The sequence below is a fragment of the Thalassophryne amazonica genome, chromosome 13, assembly GCF_902500255.1.
Source record: "Thalassophryne amazonica chromosome 13, fThaAma1.1, whole genome shotgun sequence".
Classification (NCBI taxonomy): domain Eukaryota; kingdom Metazoa; phylum Chordata; class Actinopteri; order Batrachoidiformes; family Batrachoididae; genus Thalassophryne; species Thalassophryne amazonica.
The window spans coordinates 85,042,705-85,065,378 of NC_047115.1; the positions used below are offsets into that span (position 1 = coordinate 85,042,705).

General features: G+C 41.5%; 1 protein-coding gene across 1 annotated transcript in view; it reads right to left on the minus strand.

The window, feature by feature from the left end:
* Positions 1 to 385: 385 nt before the first annotated feature.
* Positions 386 to 22,674, minus strand: part of kcnk18 (potassium channel, subfamily K, member 18) — a 66,710-nt gene continuing 44,421 nt past the window's right edge. The window contains exon 3 of the mRNA XM_034185675.1: positions 386 to 1,304. Within this exon, the coding sequence (XP_034041566.1) occupies positions 469 to 1,304 (836 nt within the window). The 3' untranslated portion in view covers positions 386 to 468. The remainder of the gene's footprint in view (positions 1,305 to 22,674) is intronic.

Sequence of the window (22,674 nt, forward strand, 5' to 3'; positions counted from 1 at the left end):
AATTTACTTCATTTTGGAATGAGACCGTAACATAAAATGTGGAAAACGAAACGCCGTGAATACTTTCCGGATGCACTGCATAGACACACATTCACACACTTACAGTCAACTTAGAGTCAATAATTCACCTAACACGCATGTCTTTGGAAATAAGAGGAAGCCGGAGCACCAGGACAGAACCTATGCAAACACAGGAAGAACAAGCAATCTCCACACAGAAAGGTCGAAGTGGGAAGCGATCCCATGACCTTCTTGCTCTGAGGCAACAGTGCTAACCGCTACATCACCATGCCACAGGGTTAGCACATGCACATTTTTTTTTATTCCTTGCATGCTAGTCACCAAAGAGGCAGCACAAATGAAGAATTGCACAAGTTCCCACTATCTCCTGCTTTGGACCTGCATAAAAAAAACAAAATGCTGAGCCTTTGAAATTCTTAAACACAAAGCAAAGACACCCACAGTGACTTAGTCATTCTGTTCATTTTCAAAAGACTCCATGTTTCCTCCACTGATGATTTTGATGAACCGGCGGTAGCAACTGACAATGCGTGACTGGCTCAGCTTGAAAGCCATGGACATTATTGCCATGCCAATGATGATGAAGAATGAGGTGAGCATGAAATAATTGGGGTGATTGGGGATAATATCTCCAAAACCAATGGTTGTGAGCGTGATGAAGCAGAAGTAATAAGGGTCAAATCCCTTGAATTCCTTTTCCCATAAAGGTAAAATCATACCAACAGAGAAAATGTAGGTAAACACAATGAAAAGAATCAGCACGAAGGGCACATCCAGCATTTCCATACTATCCCCCAATCCTGTGAAGTCCCATATGGGGTGTCCTTTGGGTGGTGGTGGCAAGCGATTCAGCTCTGGGCATGACAGACTCCTGAGCAGTGGGCCTTTTCTCAGTAAATTATCCCTGGCTATAATCTTCTCAAAAATCTCTTTGTTGTTTTGGAGTTGGATGGACTTGTGCCTCACATCCGCCTGGCTGTGCATCACCTGCAGAATATCAATAGGTTCACGAACCACAATGTCGTGGCTGTAAACAAAGGTTCCATCCTCCAGGGTCCATTGGTTTAAGGCACCCGCCCTGCCCTGGGGCTTCGTTGGTGACCAGGTATGTGAGCACAGATCTCTGCAGAAGGCATGAATGCGAGCATAGCATTTGGACATGAGCATAGCAAGGAAGTCTCCAACATCGAGGATCACCAGAAGCATGAGAGGGATGCCCACCATGGCATAGAAGACACACATCACTTTACCAGCCAGGGTAACTGGATAGATCTCCCCATAACCTGCAAGACCAATGACAAAAGTATGAACTGCATGATTAAAAGACACCTGGACCTCAGCTTAAACCACTACAGGACAAAAACAAATAACTGAAACTTTACAAGCATATCTCAGTCCAGTCAACACTATTTTTTAAATTCTATACCACATTATGAATAATTTCTCCTAAGTCTTTAACTTGGGTGGGCACTCATATTGCTGCTAAAAATAAAATAAGCCAGAGTGTGCTGGTACAAGGCAGATCAACAGCCATTTTTATCCAGATTTGTGATGTCACCTTGGGGATCAACTTTTATCTGTCTGACGGTCAGCCTGTAGCCAGTTGCAGTCCACTTCATGCTTGGATTTATGCCAGGATGCTCAGTCAATCCAGGTTGCTTTTTGAATACAAATGTAATATGGCTTTAATATGGCCTTCTTAGCTGGAGCTCTTGCTTGCCTCTACTGGTGGTTGGCTCTCACTGCGGTATTGTATCACTTCCTGTTCCGGAGCACAGCGGTGTTTTGCTGTATCTGTTAGCTGTTTAATCTGCGCAGTTAGATTGATCTACTTAACTAGATAACGATTTGTTTCACAGTGTAATCTTCACGTGCCTTAACTAAAGCACTCCCTCTGCTGAATCACCTCTAAATTATTTACACATTATTCACTTTGTGTGTTTTTAGGAATCCGCTAGCTTAGCGCAGCTACTAGCTCTTAGCCGGTTTAGCATGGCGGCTTCTCCTGTCTCTCCTGCACTTTTCTGCTCTGGGTGTGAAATGTTTAGTTATTCCTTGGCCTCCTTTAGCAGTAATGGTACTTGTAATAAGTGTAGCTTATCGTAGCTTTGGAGGCCAGGCTGGGCGAACTGGAGACTCGGCTCCGCACCGTGGAAAATTCTACAGCTAGCCAGGCCCCCTGTAGTCGGTGCGGACCAAGGTAGCTAGCCGCCGTTAGTTTCCCTCTGGCAGATCCCGAGCAGGCCGACTGGGTGACTGTGAGGAGGACGCGTAGCCCTAAACAGAAGCCCCGTGTACACCGCCAACCCGTTCACATTTCTAACCGTTTTTCCCCACTCGGCGACACACCCGCCGAGGATCAAACTCTGGTTATTGGCGACTCTGTTTTGAGAAATGTGAAGTTAGCGACACCAGCAACCATAGTGAATTGTCTTCCGGGGGCCAGAGCAGGCGACATTGAAGGAAATTTGAAACTGCTGGCTAAGGCTAAGCGTAAATTTGGTAAGATTGTAATTCACGTCGGCAGTAATGACACCTGGTTACGCCAATCGGAGGTCACTAAAATTAACATTGAATCGGTGTGTAACTTTGCAAAAACAATGTCGGACTCTGTAGTTTTCTCTGGGCCCCTCCCCAATCGGACCGGGAGTGACATGTTTAGCCGCATGTTCTCCTTGAATTGCTGGCTGTCTGAGTGGTGTCCAAAAAATGAGGTGGGCTTCATAGATAATTGGCAAAGCTTCTGGGGAAAACCTGGTCTTGTTAGGAGAGACGGCATCCATCCCACTTTGGATGGAGCAGCTCTCATTTCTAGAAATCTGGCCAATTTTCTTAAATCCTCCAAACCGTGACTATCCAGGGTTGGGACCAGGAAGCAGAGTTGTAGTCTTACACACCTCTCTGCAGCTTCTCTCCCCCTGCCATCCCCTCATTACCCCATCCCCGTAGAGACGGTGCCTGCTCCCAGACCACCAATAACCAGCAAAAATCTATTTAAGCATAAAAATTCAAAAAGAAAAAATAATATAGCACCTTCAACTGCACCTCAGACTAAAACAGTTAAATGTGGTCTATTAAACATTAGGTCTCTCTCTTCTAAGTCCCTGTTAGTAAATGATATAATAATTGATCAACATATTGATTTATTCTGCCTTACAGAAACCTGGTTACAGCAGGATGAATATGTTAGTTTAAATGAGTCAACACCCCCGAGTCACACTAACTGCCAGAATGCTCGTAGCACGGGCCGAGGCGGAGGATTAGCAGCAATCTTCCATTCCAGCTTATTAATTAATCAAAAACCCAGCCAGAGCTTTAATTCATTTGAAAGCTTGACTCTTAGTCTTGTCCATCCAAATTGGAAGTCCCAAAAAACAGTTTTATTTGTTATTATCTATCGTCCACCTGGTCGTTACTGTGAGTTTCTCTGTGAATTTTCAGACCTTTTGTCTGACTTAGTGCTTAGCTCAGATAAGATAATTATAGTGGGCGATTTTAACATCCACACAGATGCTGAGAATGACAGCCTCAACACTGCATTTAATCTATTATTAGACTCTATTGGCTTTGCTCAAAATGTAAATGAGTCCACCCACCACTTTAATCATATCTTAGATCTTGTTCTGACTTATGGTATGGAAATTGAAGACTTAACAGTATTCCCTGAAAACTCCCTTCTGTCTGATCATTTCTTAATAACATTTACATTTACTCTGATGGACTACCCAGCAGTGGGGAATAAGTTTCATTACACTAGAAGTCTTTCAGAAAGCACTGTAACCAGGTTTAAGGATATGATTCCTTCTTTATGTTCTCTAATGCCATATATCAACACAGTGCAGAGTAGCTACCTAAACTCTGTAAGTGAGATAGAGTATCTCGTCAATAGTTTTACATCCTCATTGAAGACAACTTTGGATGCTGTAGCTCCTCTGAAAAAGAGAGCTTTAAATCAGAAGTGCCTGACTCCGTGGTATAACTCACAAACTCACAGCTTAAAGCAGATAACCCGTAAGTTGGAGAGGAAATGGCGTCTCACTAATTTAGAAGATCTTCACTTAGCCTGGAAAAAGAGTCTGTTACTCTATAAAAAAGCCCTCCGTAAAGCTAGGACATCTTACTACTCATCACTAATTGAAGAAAATAAGAACAACCCCAGGTTTCTTTTCAGCACTGTAGCCAGGCTGACAAAGAGTCAGAGCTCTATTGAGCCGAGTATTCCTTTAACTTTAACTAGTAATGACTTCATGACTTTCTTTGCTAATAAAATTTTAACTATTAGAGAAAAAATTACTCATAACCATCCCAAAGACGTATCGTTATCTTTGGCTGCTTTCAGTGATGCCGGTATTTGGTTAGACTCTTTCTCTCAGATTGTTCTGTCTGAGTTATTTTCATTAGTTACTTCATCCAAACCATCAACATAGTCTATTAGACCCCATTCCTACCAGGCTGCTCAAGGAAGCACTACCATTATTTAATGCTTCGATCTTAAATATGATCAATCTATCTTTATTAGTTGGCTATGTACCACAGGCTTTTAAGGTGGCAGTAATTAAACCATTACTTAAAAAGCCATCACTTGACCCAGCTATCTTAGCTAATTATAGGCCAATCTCCATCCTTCCTTTTCTCTCAAAAATTCTTGAAAGGGTAGTTGTAAAACAGCTAACTGATCATCTGCAGAGGAATGGTCTATTTGAAGAGTTTCAGTCAGGTTTTAGAATTCATCATAGTACAGAAACAGCATTAGTGAAGGTTACAAATGATCTTGTTATGGCCTCAGACAGTGGACTCATCTCTGTGCTTGTTCTGTTAGACCTCAGTGCTGCTTTTGATACTGTTGACCATAAAATTTTATTACAGAGATTAGAGCATGCCATAGGTATTAAAGGCACTGCGCTGCGGTGGTTTGAATCATATTTATCTAATAGATTACAATTTGTTCATGTAAATGGAGAATCTTCTTCACAGACTAAGGTTAATTATGGAGTTCCATAAGGTTCTGTGCTAGGACCAATTTTATTCACTTTATACATGCTTCCCTTAGGCAGTATTATTAGACGGCATTGCTTAAATTTTCATTGTTACGCAGATGATACCCAGCTTTATCTATCCATGAAGCCAGAGGACACACACCAATTAGCTAAACTGCAGGATTGTCTTACAGACATAAAGACATGGATGACCTCTAATTTCCTGCTTATAAACTCAGATAAAACTGAAGTTATTGTACTTGGCCCCACAAATCTTAGAAACATGGTGTCTAACCAGATCCTTACTCTGGATGGCATTACCCCGACCTCTAGTAATACTGTGAGAAATCTTGGAGTCATTTTTGATCAGGATATGTCATTCAATGTGCATATTAAACAAATATGTAGGACTGCTTTTTTGCATTTACGCAATATCTCTAAAATTAGAAAGGTCTTGTCTCAGAGTGATGCTGAAAAACTAATTCATGCATTTATTTCCTCTAGGCTGGACTATTGTAATTCATTATTATCAGGTTGTCCCAAAAGTTCCCTGAAAAGCCTTCAGTTAATTCAAAATGCTGCAGCTAGAGTACTAACGGGGACTAGAAGGAGAGAGATATCTCACCCATATTGGCCTCTCTTCATTGGCTTCCTGTTAATTCTAGAATAGAATTTAAAATTCTTCTTCTTACTTATAAGGTTTTGAATAATCTGGTCCCATCTTATCTTAGGGACCTCATAGTACCATATCCCCCCAATAGAGCGCTTCGCTCTCAGACTGCAGGCTTACTTGTAGTTCCTAGGGTTTGTAAGAGTAGAATGGGAGGCAGAGCCTTCAGCTTTCAGGCTCCTCTCCTGTGGAACCAGCTCCCAATTCAGATCAGGGAGACAGACACCCTCTCTACTTTTAAGATTAGGCTTAAAACTTTCCTTTTTGCTAAAGCTTATAGTTAGGGCTGGATCAGGTGACCCTGAACCATCCCTTAGTTATGCTGCTATAGACTTAGACTGCTGGGGGGTTCCCATGATGCACTGAGTGTTTCTTTCTCTTTTTGCTCTGTATGCACCACTCTGCATTTAATCATTAGTGATTGATCTCTGCTCCCCTCCACAGCATATCTTTTTCCTGGTTCTCTCCCTCAGCCCCAACCAGTCCTAGCAGAAGACTGCCCCTCCCTGAGCCTGGTTCTGCTGGAGGTTTCTTCCTGTTAAAAGGGAGTTTTTCCTTCCCACTGTCGCCAAGTGCTTGCTCACAGGGGGTCGTTTTGACCGTTGGGGTTTTTACGTAATTATTGTATGGCCTTGCCTTACAATATAAAGCGCCTTGGGGCAACTGTTTGTTGTGATTTGACGCTATATAAATAAAATTGATTGATTGATTGATTCTTGTTAAATTCTTCTATTTTGCAGATCAACGTATGTCCACCATCCTCGTTTGTAACCCACAGTGTATTAAAAAATAAAACAGAATAAATTACATCAAATAAACAAGACTGCAGGAATAAATACACACCCTGAAAGACAACTGCACCCCACTGAATTTACACCTCCTGTGTTTGCACCCAGCAGACACATAAAATATCGTTGTGCTGACTGGCACTGCTCCAGTCAGCACTCAACTCGACTTGACTGAGTTGTGCACAGTCCATGTGCATGCCATGAATGCAGTTGGACTGTATTTGTGGCATGCCACTTAGTCTGCTGTCAGATTAAAGTAAGAATAAGAAGAATGCGCATCGGCTGCCGTACATAGTTCAAGTGCCACTTGAGGTCTGGGTGGAAGGCAAGAAAGGGGAGGGGCGTGGCAGAGCAACCATTGTGGTCCCCTACTTTTTGAAGACCTGCCATGTCACCCTGCTGGATTTTGAATGACATCCAATCTATGACCTGATAACATGTAACTCAGAGTCCACTGACAATCACAAGTAGCATGTATACACATGTGGTCAGATCATTACTGCCATTAGATCACTGATGTGCATACTTGTTATTACCGTGATGCATCACAGAAAACCCATATGCAGGACAACCTGGATTACATGTATCACACCATATATTGGATATCATATGTAAAATTGAAAAGTGCCAAGGCAGGTGTGGATATTAAAGCACTACACAGCAGCCGCCAACCCCCTTCCTTACTCAACACATTGTTTCTCTTTCTCTCCCACTCTCACGTGCCCCCCTCCCCCTCACACTGTTGCTCCCCCTCCCAGGACCTTAGCTCCATGAAGTGGTCACTCCGTGGTTTGCGTGTGTATCTTGGCATGTGTGTCATGGCTGTTACTTGCCCAGATGCACAGTGGGACATCCCGCTTTCTGGCTGGATGCCGGGCATTGCACCACTGGATGCTGCATAATATGAAAATTTATGTCGCAGTAGATGGCGCATTTACCCTCTGTACTTGGCTGTTGTTTCCATCTGATGTCACTCCCAGGATCACATGGATTATATCACAGGCTGCAGCCAGGCTGCATGCCAAGCAGTGGGAACTGCATCTGGAGCTGTTCCAAAAGTGATTATTTATTATATTCATACAGTAATGGCTTGGTAATGCAGTTCTGACATCATATGAGTTAGATGTTGCAACTGTCATATGATGTGTATTACAGCTGTGACAAGTTGTTCAGATGCACGCACTGCCCTGCAGTGCATATGAACGGGGTGTTACAGCCATGATGATGTGATATTATAGATACATCCTCCAACTCATAAGATGGACTAACAATCATATGATGCATATTACAGCTGTGACACACCGTTCAAACATATTGTGGTGTGCTGCGCCGGGCCACTGAAACACATTGACTTACTGTGGCGCAGCAGCATGGGGCAGATGAGATTGTCAGCAGTAGCACAGTTTTTGTCCCTGCTGTACATCTGTCGTTAACCTGGGCCTCCAGCATGGAAAATCAATTTGTGATTTAGTTTGCCCTTCCTGACACAGCCTTATTCACTGGCAGGCCCAAGTATTGTTGTTTCTGCTGCCTGCCCCCTCCTCTTTGCAAAACATGTTAACTCCTCTCCATATGCTAACATTTGGAGAGGAATTAACATGCAGCTCAAGTGAACCTGTCTGGGCACATTCCAAAGAAACAATGGGCCACATTCCTCTGTTGTGTCTGATTGAGCCTGAGTGCTAAAGTATTATTTCAGCTGGAGATGACTCAGTTTGACTGCCACCACTGCCCCTGCAACATTATTCATTTTGCAGTCAATTTCATTAAGGTAATATCTTCTTTCATGTACCAAGAGTAACCATTTTTCATTTTATATTTTATTGAGCCAACAAACAGCTTTACCCTATTTTTATCATTTGATCTGAGATACATTTTCTACTTGTCATAAAAACACTTACTGTAATAATTGCCTGTCATTTTAAGAAGGGCAGAAGTATTTCTGATGAAAATCCTTCATGAATGGTAATTTGGTTGTAGGCTAAACACCAAATACAATGACAATTTACTGTACTAAGCTCACAATGTCATAGAACTGAGATTAGCACCCCCCCCCTCCCCCAACAAACAAAATCATCTTGGAATAACAACAAACAGAAGGTATAACATCAGGAAGAAAACAAAATTTTATTTCTCCCAAAGAAAAGGCTTCTTACTATAAAAAGACTATACAAAGCACTCTCAGCATACAATTGTCATAACTAGCAGTTTCCACATTCCCAAGGTGCATCTTTCCTTTTGACAGCTTAAACTCTGTAAGTGAGATAGAGTATCTCATCAATAGTTTTACATCCTCATTGAAGACAACATTGGATGCTGTGGCTCCTCTGAAAAAGAGAGCTTTAAATCAGAAGTGCCTGACTCCGTGGTATAACTCACAAACTCGCAGCTTAAAACAGATAACCCGTACGTTGGAGAGGAAATGGCGTCTCACTAATTTGGAAGATCTTCACTTAGCCTGGAAAAAGAGTCTGTTACTCTATAAAAAAGCCCTCCGTAAAGCTAGGACATCTTACTACTCATCACTAATTGAAGAAAATAAGAACAACCCCAGGTTTCTTTTCAGCACTGTAGCCAGGCTGACAAAGAGTCAGAGCTCTATTGAGCCGAGTATTCCTTTAACTTTAACTAGTAATAACTTCATGACTTTCTTTGCTAATAAAATTTTAACTATTAGAGAAAAAATTACTCATAACCATCCCAAAGACGTATCGTTATCTTTGGCTGCTTTCCGTGATGCCGGTATTTGGTTAGACTCTTTCTCTCAGATTGTTCTGTCTGAGTTATTTTCATTAGTTCCTTCATCCAAACCATCAACATGTTTATTAGACCCCATTCCTACCAGGCTGCTCAAGGAAGCCCTACCATTATTTAATGCTTCGATCTTAAATATGATCAATCTATCTTTATTAGTTGGCTATGTACCACAGGCTTTTAAGGTGGCAGTAATTAAACCATTACTTAAAAAGCCATCACTTGACCCAGCTATCTTAGCTAATTATAGGCCAATCTCCATCCTTCCTTTTCTCTCAAAAATTCTTGAAAGGGTAGTTGTAAAACAGCTAACTGATCATTTGCAGAGGAATGGTCTATTTGAAGAGTTTCAGTCAGGTTTTAGAATTCATCATAGTACAGAAACAGCATTAGTGAAGGTTACAAATGATCTTCTTATGGCCTGAGACAGTGGACTCATCTCTGTGCTTGTTCTGTTAGACCTCAGTGCTGCTTTTGCTACTGTTGACCATAAAATTTTATTACAGAGATTAGAGCATGCCATAGGTATTAAAGGCACTGCGCTGTGGTGGTTTGACTCATATACATGCTTCCCTTAGGCAGTATTATTAGATGGCATTGCTTAAATTTTCATTGTTACGCAGATGATACCCAGCTTTATCTATCCATGAAGCCAGAGGACACACACCAATTAGCTAAACTGCAGGATTGTCTTACAGACATAAAGACATGGATGACCTCTAATTTCCTGCTTTTAAACTCAGATAAAACTGAAGTTATTGTACTTGGCCCCAAATCTTAGAAACATGGTGTCTAACCAGATCCTTACTCTGGATGGCATTACCCTGACCTCTAGTAATACTGTGAGAAATCTTGGAGTCATTTTTGATCAGGATATGTCATTCAAAGTGCATATTAAACAAATATGTAGGACTGCTTTTTTGCATTTACGCAATATCTCTAAAATTAGAAAGGTCTTGTCTCAGAGTGATGCTGAAAAACTAATTCATGCATTTATTTCCTCTAGGCTGGACTATTGTAATTCATTATTATCAGGTTGTCCTAAAAGTTCCCTGAAAAGCCTTCAGTTAATTCAAAATGCTGCAGCTAGAGTACTAACGGGGACTAGAAAGAGAGAGCATATCTCACCCATATTGGCCTCTCTTCATTGGCTTCCTGTTAATTCTAGAATAGAATTTAAAATTATTCTTCTTACTTATAAGGTTTTGAATAATCAGGTCCCATCTTATCTTAGGGACCTCTTAGTACCATATTACCCCAATAGAGCGCTTCGCTCTCAGACTGCAGGCTTACTTGTAGTTCCTAGGGTTTGTAAGAGTAGAATGGGAGGCAGAGCCTTCAGCTTTCAGGCTCCTCTCCTCTGGAACCAGCTCCCAATTCAGATCAGGGAGACAGACACCCTCTCTACTTTTAAGATTAGGCTTAAAACTTTCCTTTTTGCTAAAGCTTATAGTTAGGGCTGGATCAGGTGACCCTGAACCATCCCTTAGTTTTGCTGCTATAGACTTAGACTGCTGGGGGTTCCCATGATGCACTGAGTGTTTCTTTCTCTTTTTGCTCTGTATGCACCACTCTGCATTTAATCATTAGTGATTCATCTCTGCTCCCCTCCACAGCATGTCTTTTTCCTGGTTCTCTCCCTCAGCCCCAACCAGTCCCAGCAGTAGACTGCCCCTCCCTGAGCCTGGTTCTGCTGGAGGTTTCTTCCTGTTAAAAGGGAGTTTTTTCCTTCCCACTGTCGCCAAGTGCTTGCTCACAAGGGGTCGTTTTGACCGTTGGGGTTTTTACGTAATTATTGTATGGCCTTGCCTTACAATATAAAGCGCTTTGGGGCAACTGTTTGTTGTGATTTGGCGCTATATAAATAAAATTGATTGAATTGATTGATTGATTCCTGCATTTGCCACAGGTGTTTTTTCAGCAGTGTACACAATGTTCAGTGCTTCTGTTATTATTGCAGAGTATGCACACCTGACACTGTTTTTCTCTTCTGAGAAACTCTCATCTCACAATGATGTTGTTTGCACTCTTCCCCTAGTGCCTTTTTCTGCAAATGTCTGTTTTGAAGTTCCTCGGCGAGCTCTAGCATGAACAACTGCCAACTTTCTTTTGATACATGCTGTGTATAAAATGTGCGTTTGTGGCAGCCATGTCCAACAGATTGTAAAACACAGCCATGGGCCATATCTGTGTTCCTGCATGCACGGAGTAGTTGCGTAATTTCTGATCCATGATATCAACACCGCATTTGAAATGGTTGTAATCAACAACAGTGTTCATTTTTTGTTTTCGGGTGTCCACAATTTCCACCTTCTGATGCATGGTGCTCAGAAGACAGATTTCTTTTTTTTTTTTGCGTACACCATCAGCAAGGCACTTCCAGATGTGAACACCTGTGTTGAGTACAACTGGCAGCATGAGGTTTCCTTGGCAGTTGCTGGTAGCTCCCAACGATTTTTGTTGATGGTGCCAAGCAGAGTTGTTTTTCGTTGAGGAAGCCTGTTAGTCAAAGACAGCGAGGTGAAGAAATTGTCCATAGTTACAGTCCTTCCCTGGTCCATAAATGGTTCCATCAACTTCAAAACAACATTCTCTGACAGCCTCTCTCCCGCTGGATGAGTGGGATCTTTTCCCAAGTAAGGCATGGCATTACACATGTACAAAATTCCAAGCTTGTCAGGCTTGGATGCAATGTACTGCAGAAAGGGACAACAAACCTTTGATGGAAATAATTGCTCATCCACAGTAACATGCTGCCCTGGACTGTAGGACAACACACACTTCTTAACAAACCGCTGCCAGATGTCAGAAATTGCTGCAAATTTGTCCATTTGTAAGCGTTCCTTGCGGGTGTCCTTGTTGTCAAAGTGAAGGTACTGCTTTATTTCAAGAAAATGGTTATGGGGCATTATGGCCTTGATATCTGGGTTGCCGAATCTGTTGGCTATGGATCTATGTGGTGATTTGGCACAAGGTTTACGCCGGATGCCCTTCCTGACACAACCCCACTTTGCAAGGAGAGTTGACACAAGCAGCTTTCTATTTTGTAATCAATGCCTCTCCCATCTGAATTAAGAATACAATAATAATATGAGCGAAGCGTCGTGCAGCGGCGCGAAGCTCACTCATGGTACAGGGCATCCTGAACAGGAAGTGCCAAATTTCAAATGCACAGTAAAACAGGAAATGTTGAAATGTCAAACACTTCCTGGATTGACAGACGAGATCCCATGGAATCTTGTGGGAACTCAGTGGCATGCTCACTCTCAAACAGGAAGTGCCAAATTCTCAGTCACAGTGAAACAGGAAATGTCCATTGATGAACACTTCTTGGCATGGGTGGAGCTAGAGCGGAGGCAGGGTTTCACTGGACTCCCCTGAAATCTGATCGGACACAGATGATTGACATGTCACGGCACCACACGTCTGGTTGAAAGAGCTGTATTTTGAAATCAATACTGCTAGGTTCCTCCTGTCCAGTAGCTGGTGCTGTGTACCACAAAAAGTTCTAATCCAGTTTAGTAGAAGAAGAAAATTGTGCTTTAGATTTGAACTGAAGACGTCGTTTAAACTATGGACTTCTAATCACACCAAACTTATATTGGTGAGTAAACGACTGTATTTTATGCCAGAAATGAGGTCCAGGTTGTTAAAAGCAGCATTTCTCCTTTAATTTGGGTTGTCTTATATACATGTTTAAGCTAACAGACAGCAACTGGTTCATGCTCTGTTGGCTTCAAATGGTGATCCAAGCATCAGATTCAGCACAAATACAGCTGGAGCAAAATTAATGGAGTGACTTTAACTTTTGACCCCTGTACAAACTGAAACTGACCTTTGTCACGTTCTTGCTGCTTTTACCTCATAACTCCAGAACATTCAGTCACAAATTGTCCAAACTATACCTTTTTTTGGAATCTTTATGCTCAGGCAAATAATATTGTGTAGTTTTCTATACGATTGGAGCATCTTTTAATTTTCACTCCTGTGTAATTCTTCAATTGAACCCTACCTGGCCACCTGTGCTTGTCTCACCATTTGCAGGATTCCACTCTAAATATTGTCTTAACTGCTGCACTATATATGAGATGTAAGATGCTGCTCCTTAGTGTTTCTCAATTACCCTCAAAAGTATTGGAATGCTTGGTATTTCACACATTTGTATTTGTTTATTCCATTTCAAATACATTTTTTTTCTAAAATGATCTTCCTTAACTCAAACTGAAAGCAAATCTCCACAACTTGATATAAATTAATTAAAAATATAAAATCCAGCTTCCTGATGAAGTGGTGTAGAGGAGGATTTTTTTTAAAAGAAGACCTGAAAGTTCAGCTACAATTTGAAGAAAGTACATATGAGATGAAAGCCTAGATTTGATGTTTTGGTGAAAGAAACTTTTGTATTTCTTCATAATTGATGTAAATAAAGTCCAAGACATACGAGGGCTGTCAATAAAGTAACGGTCCTTTTTATTTTTTTCAAAAACTATATGGATTTCATTCATATGTTTTTACGTCAGACATGCTTGAACCCTCGTGCGCATGCGTGAGTTTTTCCATGCCTGTCGGTGACGTCATTCGCCTGTGAGCACTCCTTGTGGGAGGAGTCGTCCAGCCCCTCGTCGGAATTCCTTTGTCTGAGAAGTTGCTGAGAGACTGGCGCTTTGTTTGATCAAAATTTTTTCTAAACCTGTGAGACACATCGAAGTGGACACGGTTCGAAAAATTAAGCTGGTTTTCAGTGAAAATTTTAACAGCTGATGAGAGATTTTGAGGTGATTCTGTCGCTTTAAGGACTTTTCACGGTGCGAGACGTCGCGCTGCGCTCTCAGGCGGCGTCATCAGCCTGTTCAAGCTGAAAACCTCCACATTTCAGGCTCTATTGATCCAGGACGTCGTGCGAGAACAGATAAGTTTCAGAAGAAGTCGGTTTCAGCATTTTATCCGGATATTCCACTGTTAAAGGAGATTTTTTTAATGAAAGACGTGCGGACGGATCCGCGCGTCGGGACGCAGCCGATGCGGTGCGGCGGCACAGGAAAAACACCTCCGTGTTGATAACCATTTGTAAAATCCAGGCGGCTTTTGATGGCTTTCAGTGGAGTGAGTATATGAGAAATTGTTTAACAGGCAGGACATGTTCCAACTTGTCCTTAAGGCTTTCAACAGAGGTGTTTTTCCTGTGGCGGAGCGTCGCGGCGGCTGCGTCCCGACGCGCAGACCCGTCCGCACGTCTTTCATTAAAAAAATCTCCTTTAACAGTGGAATATCCGGATAAAATGCTGAAACCGACTTCCTCTGAAACTTCTCTGTTCTCTCACGATGTCCTGGATCAATAGAACCTGAAATGTGGAGGTTTTCAGCTTGAACAGGCTGACGACGCCGCCTGAGAGCGCTGCGCGACGTCTCGCACCGTGAAAAGTCCTTAAAGCGACAGAATCACCTCAAAATCTCTCATCAGCCGTTAAAATTTTCACTGAAAACCATCTTAATTTTTCGAACCGTGTCCACTTCGATGTGTCTCACAGGTTTAGAAAAAATTTTGATCAAACAACGCGCCAGTCTCTCAGCAACTTCTCAGACAAAGGAATTCCGACGAGGGGCTGGACGACTCCTCCCACAAGGAGTGCTCACAGGCGAATGACGTCACCGACAGGCGTGGAAAAACTCACGCATGCGCACGAGGGTTCAAGCATGTCTGACGTAAAAACATATGAATGAAATCCATATAGTTTTTGAAAAAATAAAAAGGACCGTAACTTTATTGACAGCCCTCGTATTGTTCATGTTTCCATCCCCTGACTTGTCTAAAGAAAACTGGCAATAAAACTGATTATTATTTACAGGTTTGATCAAGTTTTAAATATTTTCTTTCAGTTTGAGTTTGAGGAAGATAATTTTAGAAAATTTTATTCTTTATTTTTCTTCATTTTTATTTATTTATTTATTTTGTATTTCTTGTATTTAAAATGGCATAAACAAATTAAATGTGTGAAATTCCAACTGTTCCAATACTTTTGGAGGGCACAGTATCCTAACTTTATGATGAGTGCAAAATGAGTGTTGTATTATTACCGTTTTGTTTAAGAATGCTTAATTTTCACTGTTGCTGCACTTTGTGTCAAATCATAGTCATATTGTACATCATATTGATATGAAAATTCATTAAGGTATATCTTCTATTATACATTCTAACTCTAAGGTGGAACTCTACTAGTGTTTACTAAGGTACACCTAAATATCTTTAAAAAACAAAAAGAGAGTAGAGCCACTTAGGTGCCCGGTGAACCAGGGATGGTAGGTTGAAAAGCTTTTTTATCCCACGGGAACTCTCCCTACCCACCTAAGCGGCTCAAGAATATAATTGTCTAATGTTTGCATGGAAGCAAACATTAGACAAACATGTAAGCAAACATTTGCAAAAATCAATCAAATGTTTATAGAATGTATGCTTAATGTTCAGTGTGTTTGCAAACATTCACATAATGTTCATGTTGTATGTGTAAAGCTTGCCTCTAAATAAAAGTGTATATATTCTAAAATTTTGTAAAATTTCATATTACAGGAAAACATTAAATATCATTTACTGCCTACAAAAAGTTAATGTTGAACTTCATTTAAATTATGTGTGCAATCATAGGTAGAATGAACAATAGGAAATGATTTAAACACTCTGGTTACCATCGTAACCAATAATTTGTCGATTTATGATTTATTCAGGCCTACTGAATATATAATTTCAAGATTACTGTGATAAACTGACAGAGCTAACTCCGAAACATGTCTTGGGGCAACTTGCATAAACATGCACTCTGTTAATTGGAATATTCATTTTTGCAAAATAATTTAAGTCACTACAGACTGTAGGGCTGCAACAAACGATTATTTGGATCATCGATTAATCTGATGGGGTTTCGACACGATTAATCGATTAATCGGATTAGCGGGGAATTTTTAAAAAATGTGCCAGGGAAACAATTTTTCTCTCCTTCCATCACTTTATTTAACAACAGAACATTATTTGAAAACTTAAAATACTTGAAAATCAACAAACTGTCAAATGTCCCTTGGCTGTTGAAATATAAAATAATAAAGAATAAAACAGTTTATAATAAAGAACAAAAATAATTATTTCAAATGGCATTGCTTTATCAAAGGGCTGAGTTGCCATAAAACAACATTGAAACATATAAATGTTATAAAATATATGGTGAAAAAAGAGGTATTTTTATTGCTGCAAATGAGCAATTAGCATAACCAGTTAACCATAAAACCTAAATCAAAAACTGTAGCCTGACTCATTATATGTGCAACATTCTCTGTATAACTTGTAAACTGTGGTCATTTCACAGTGACACATGTGACTCATCCCACATATTTCTCTCTCTCTGTGAGGGAACGAGAGACTCTTCACTCTCGCACCGTATTTGAGCAAACGTTGGAAACATGAAGACTTTCAACTGTAAAATAAAGCCTATAAATGAATTTCTGGAGCTATACAAGCCAAAGGAGCTGGTTTTATGTGAAGACTTTGACGGAGTTTTTTTTTTTCCCCGCTGCAGTGCTGCTCGGCTCTCTGTCTGCAGGGCGGCCAGTGCAGCACAAACAGCCTGGCTGGATTTTACGACTGCTTAAACAAAAACAAACATTTGCTAACTTGTCCAGACACTGAGCTCTCCCCTTCCTCGTTGATGACTCCGATATGCTTTCGTTTGAGATGCATCATTACCGTCGTACTCCCCGCCATGTGAGGTCCGACTTGCAAATGTTGGAGTTAACAAACGTCTTTGTGTTGTTTAACGTAAAGTGCTCCCACACTTTTGAAGTCTTGATTTTCTTCTGTCTGCTTGTTTCTGCCATATTCTAAGTGTGTAGTTCTTCTACGAAACAGCGTCTGATCTGCTCTGTGCACTGGTCGCTACTGGTGTCAGAAGCTGCTCGACACAACGCATTGATGATGCAATGTGTTGCCAACGCCTGTTGTAATCGAATTTTATCGATTTTATCGATTCATTGTTGCAGCCCTAACAGACTGTGATTGTCAGCTACCAAAAATATGTTTTTTATGGAAACACATTGCAATGGCAGCTTATTATCAGGAAATCCCACAGACCTGAGTTACATACATTTTGCCAAATTTTATAAAAGCATAATATCTTTAGCATTTTTGGAAATACATTAAAGGTATTAAAAATTGATTTACAAAATAATGTTTTCAACATACATGAGCAGGAAACATTGGCATTTAAATAAAACAGCTCATAGACAAATAATATTTTTTACTGGTCACTTCACAACTTGCAGTTCAAACATTATCAGACATGTTTTTAAACAAACATGCTGAACATGAGATGAATAGTCACACGTTACAACAGAACATCAACTCGATTTCACATTTCCAGAATGAACATTTGTCCAGGGTTTACTGTTTCGCTCAGGCCTCATTTGAGGATGACTTCATGTCACAGTCGAACAGTGTTTGGTGGGAATTGTTACCATAACAACATATTTCTTGCTTTCTGATTCCTTTAATTTCAGCTGCTTAATTCATGTTTGCAGTGAGGCATGATATTATAATTATCCAGGGTAAAACATGTACGAGGGCTGTCCGTAAAGTATAGGTCCTTTTTATTTTTTTCAAAAACTATATGGATTTCATTCATATGTTTTTACGTCAGACATGCTTGAACCCTCGTGCGCATGCGTGAGTTTTTCCACGCCTGTCGGTGATGTCATTCGCCTGTGAGCACTCCTTGTGGGAGGAGTCGTCCAGCCCCTCGTCGGAATTCCTTTGTCTGAGAAGTTGCTGAGAGACTGGCGCTTTGGTTGATCAAAATTTTTTCTAAACCTGTGAGACACATCGAAGTGGACATGGTTCGAAAAATTAAGCTGGTTTTCAGTGAAAATTTTAACAGCTGGTGAGAGATTTTGAGGTGATACTGTCACTTTAAGGACTTTTCACAGTGCAAGACGTTGCGCAGCGCTCTCAGGCAGCGTCATCAGCCTGTTTCAAGCTTAAAACCTCCACATTTCAGGCTCTATTGATCCAGGACGTCGTGAGAGAACAGAGAAGTTTCAGAAGAAGTCGGTTTCAGCATTTTATCCGGATATTCCACTGTTAAAGGAGATTTTTTTAATGAAAGACGTGCGGGCGGATTGCAGCGTCGGCTCGCAGCCGCCATGACGCTCCGTCACAGGAAAAACACCTCTGTTGGAAGCCTTGAGGACAAGTTGGAACATCTCCAGCTGATAAACAATTTCTCATATATTTACTCCACTGAAAGCCATCAAAAGCCAACTGGATTTTAACAAATGGTTATCAACACGGAGGTGTTTTTCCTGTGCCGCCGTGCCGCGTCGGCTGCGTCCCGACGCGCGGACCCGTCCGCACGTCTTTCATTAAAAAAATCTCCTTTAACAGTGGAATATCCGGATAAAATGCTGAAACCGACTTCTTCTGAAACGTCTCTGTTCTCTCACGACGTCCTGGATCAATAGAGCCTGAAATGTGGAGGTTTTAAGCTTGAAACAGGCTGATGACGCTGCCTGAGAGCGCTGCACGACGTCTCGCACCGTGAAAAGTCCTTAAAGCGACAGAATCACCTCAAAATCTCTCATCAGCTGTTAAAATTTTCACTGAAAACCAGCTTAATTTTTCGAACCATGTCCACTTCGATGTGTCTCACAGGTTTAGAAAAAATTTTGATCAAACAAAGCGCCAGTCTCTCAGCAACTTCTCAGACAAAGGAATTCCGACGAGGGGCTGGACGAGTCCTCCCACAAGGAGTGCTCACAGGCGAATGACGTCACCGACAGGCGTGGAAAAACTCACGCATGCGCACGAGGGTTCAAGCATGTCTGACGTAAAAACATATGAATGAAATCCATATAGTTTTTGAAAAAAATAAAAAGGACCTATACTTTACGGACAGCCCTCGTACATTATACACAATATATTTGTAACACCTGGATACAATCATTTCTGTATGTAAAATGCAACATTCTCATTCTGGTAAAAAAAAAAAAAAAAAAAAAAAAAAAAAAAGCTTGCAGTGCTCTCCACCAAACAGTTAGTGGCAGTAGTGCACTGAGTTCGGTTAAAACCTGCTGTTTAACATGAGAAAAGAAGAAGAAGACGACTTAGCTAACTAACAGCGCCGCATGTTTTCCATTCTCTTTTGGCAAATAAAAGTTTATGTTCAAGATGTTAATTTGCCTGTTCAGTCTCTATAGAGGGTTTTCATGTGACATATCGGTCACGTCATTTTGTGTCCCGCGGCCATTCTGGATTATGACGCGGTGGCCGCTGTGTTACGCTGCGTGCATTTGGCGAACAATTGCAGAAGCTTTAATGTCGGTGTGAAGAAGCCTCACGGCACCATGGCGCTGAGAGAATTTTATTTTATTTTATTCTGCAATAAAATTATATAAGAATACATAAAAATACTGCCGAGGATAACACAAGAACGCTTCCAAGACAGATGCTTATTTACATTGTGGTCCTCCAGCACCGAGCTGCTGATCCGCAAGCTGCCCTTCCAGTGCCTGGTAAGAGAAATCGCTCAGGACTTCAAGACGACTTCCGCTTTCAGAGCGTTGCTGTGATGCTCTGCAGGAGGCCGGCAAGGCTGACCTGGTCGGCAGCTTCCTAATTCACAATATTGCAGTGTGACACTGTTGGCCAGTTTGTTAAATCACCACTAAATTCACTATCTGGTATAAGATACGGATCCACTGAACCAACTGCTACACATCTATCACAATGAATAGCTTTATCTCTAGGATTAAGCATCGTAATAACCGGACATTCTCTTCATTTTTCTATCACGCGTCAGCCTCCTTATAATCCAGAATGGAGACGGCACCTGTCCTGCAGCAAATCGGTCACATGATTGAAAACCCTCTATACTACGATTAAGAGACCACTGAGAGCAGAAGAAGAGACTAACGCTGGATGTTCATCGACTGGGATTCATCACAGAAAACCAACACAAAGCTACCACGAGTTAGCAGCTAGCTTCAAATGGTGGGGCCTTCCTACCAGTGTTGCCAGATATGAAATATGAAACAATCGTACCAAAACCTCAAAATTATCGTATTTTGGGAGAAATTATCGTACACAAACAAAACGCATACAACGTAGCTATTTTAGCGTTTTTTTAAATTTCCAAAGAATTTTATGTCACATTTTTAAACAGTAATTCACAATATCCCTATAGCAATGGGGAAACTATGGCACAAAAAGAACGCAAATGCACTACCAGACTAGAAAGATTTTTTTTTTCTGTGAAGGGACACAAACATGTGTTAATTACCAGACTAGAAAGAGTCGAATTTAACCTCAAGGTCGCTGTCGTCATCCGATGCCATGGCCACTTGTGCAGATTTTGTTGAACACAGAAAAAATGTTGACACCTCCATAAGGAACTTGAACTTTTTTATTTTTCTTGTATATCTCTTTGCTCTTGTGTTTTGTTCGTTTGTTACTGCATTTGTTGAAATAAAGTTTCGAAAAAAAAAAAGATGTTGTTTGGGGAATGTTCTTGTCACGGCACAGACTGGATGGAAACTCATTACTTTGTATGGAGAGGGGGCGGGCTTTCAAATGACGTTGTCCCGGCCGGCCAAAGCCAGCAGCAGCCCTGTGTGTGGTGTGTCTTTGACGCCGCCTGAGTGCAACGCCTGCAAAATGATTCTTGGGTGTCAGAGAGAGATGCGTGTTTGGGCAACCAACTGAAATTATCGTACATTTTGGATTTTTTCCCATTATTGATCGTACATTGTACAGAGGGCAAAACTATCGTACAAATATGATAATTATCGTACATCTGGCAACACTGCTTCCTACAGTCATCACGACGCTGTGACTATCAAAAGACACTTTAAGGTGATGGAACCTGATGTGAGCACGAACCCATTTTAGCCAGAAAAGACAGAACTTGCTTGAAGCTTGATTATGCCAGACATGGACTAATGAGAACCAAACCAACACACTTTTGACTAGCACGGAGCTAACGTTAGCCACAGAGAGGCACAGGCCTAATTCATATTTTGTCCATGTTTTAATTTATTCTGATATTAAGCCAGAAGCCTAAAGGTGTCAATAAGGTGTGTGTGGGCATCTCACTTCCAAGGACATGCAGGTTGGGTGAATTGGAAACTTTATAATTGTCCAGGTCTCACTTATAAAAGAGGTCTCGATCTCAAAGGGACTAATTTGCTTAAATAAATGCTAAATTTAAAATATACATACCTTTTTATGACCATGACTAAAATATATACTCTGTCTTTTCTTAGGTGTTGATGCAATTAAAGTTTAAGTAATGTCAGTGCCCAGAAAGAGACTTTATAAAGATAAGTTTATGATAATATTTTCAAATTATTATTTGTCTCTCCCCCCAACAGCAACCACGCCTGCTGAGATGTTAAATCACTGAATCCTCCATCTGATCAGTCATTTGAGTGTGTGCCTGGAGTTGATTCACATCAGCCTGGTATCCCGAGGTTTGTACTATAATGGTTCAATAACATTGTACAGTGTCTTGTGCCAGTAGATTCTAAAAATTCACATTCAGCAAGCAAAATATTCAAAATTTCTTGCAAGAAATATTCTGTTCTATTTGGGATATAATTTGAAAATACAGTAAAATCTGTTGTGTGGGCCGCTGAAGAGGAGGTACTGCTGGCCCACCACCACCAGAGGGCGCCCTGCCTGGAGTGCGGGCTCCAGGCACCAGAGGGCGCTGCCGCCTCACAGGAGCAGCCAAGATGACAGCCATCACCTATCAACTGAGACAGCTGACATCCATCAGCGGAGGGGTATATCAGCTGGACGGCATCTCCACCTCATTGCCGAGATATCGCTCTACCAAGGAGGTAACAAACTCAGCCAGCCATACGGAGTAAAACCTTGTTGCTTGTGTATAAAACAACTGAAGACTGAGAAGGACGTATTTGGATAAGTACTCTTATTCCTACATTACAGTGTTGTGTCTGATTAGAGGTGGAGGTGGTGTTTTCCACCCCACGTGTTGTTGGGTGCAGCCGCACCCACATCTGACTGTTTCTTTCCTCGCCAGCAGTACCGGATCCGACGAGCGGAGGCAGTGACCACCTGGGAGTTCGGGACTTGGCGGCTCCAGTATTCCCGGGGTTCGGTGGCGGAGGAAATCGGGTGGTTCCGGTTCGACTTGGACAGACGTCTCCTATCGTCGAGCCTGCCCACACGACACCGTTGGAATTCGACTTGTGACCGAAATTGTAATTTGTTGTGTTTGTTGTGCGTGTTCACAACAGAAAAGCTTTGTTATTTGACTTTCTTCATTGTCCGTTCATTTGCGCCCCCTGTTGTGGGTCCGTGTACTTACACTTTCCCAACAGGATATCTCGGCCAGCGTCATGGATCCCGAGGGGCGTCAACCGGCTGTTGAACGGCCAATGGAAGAACAGGGCGCACAGGCGTCCG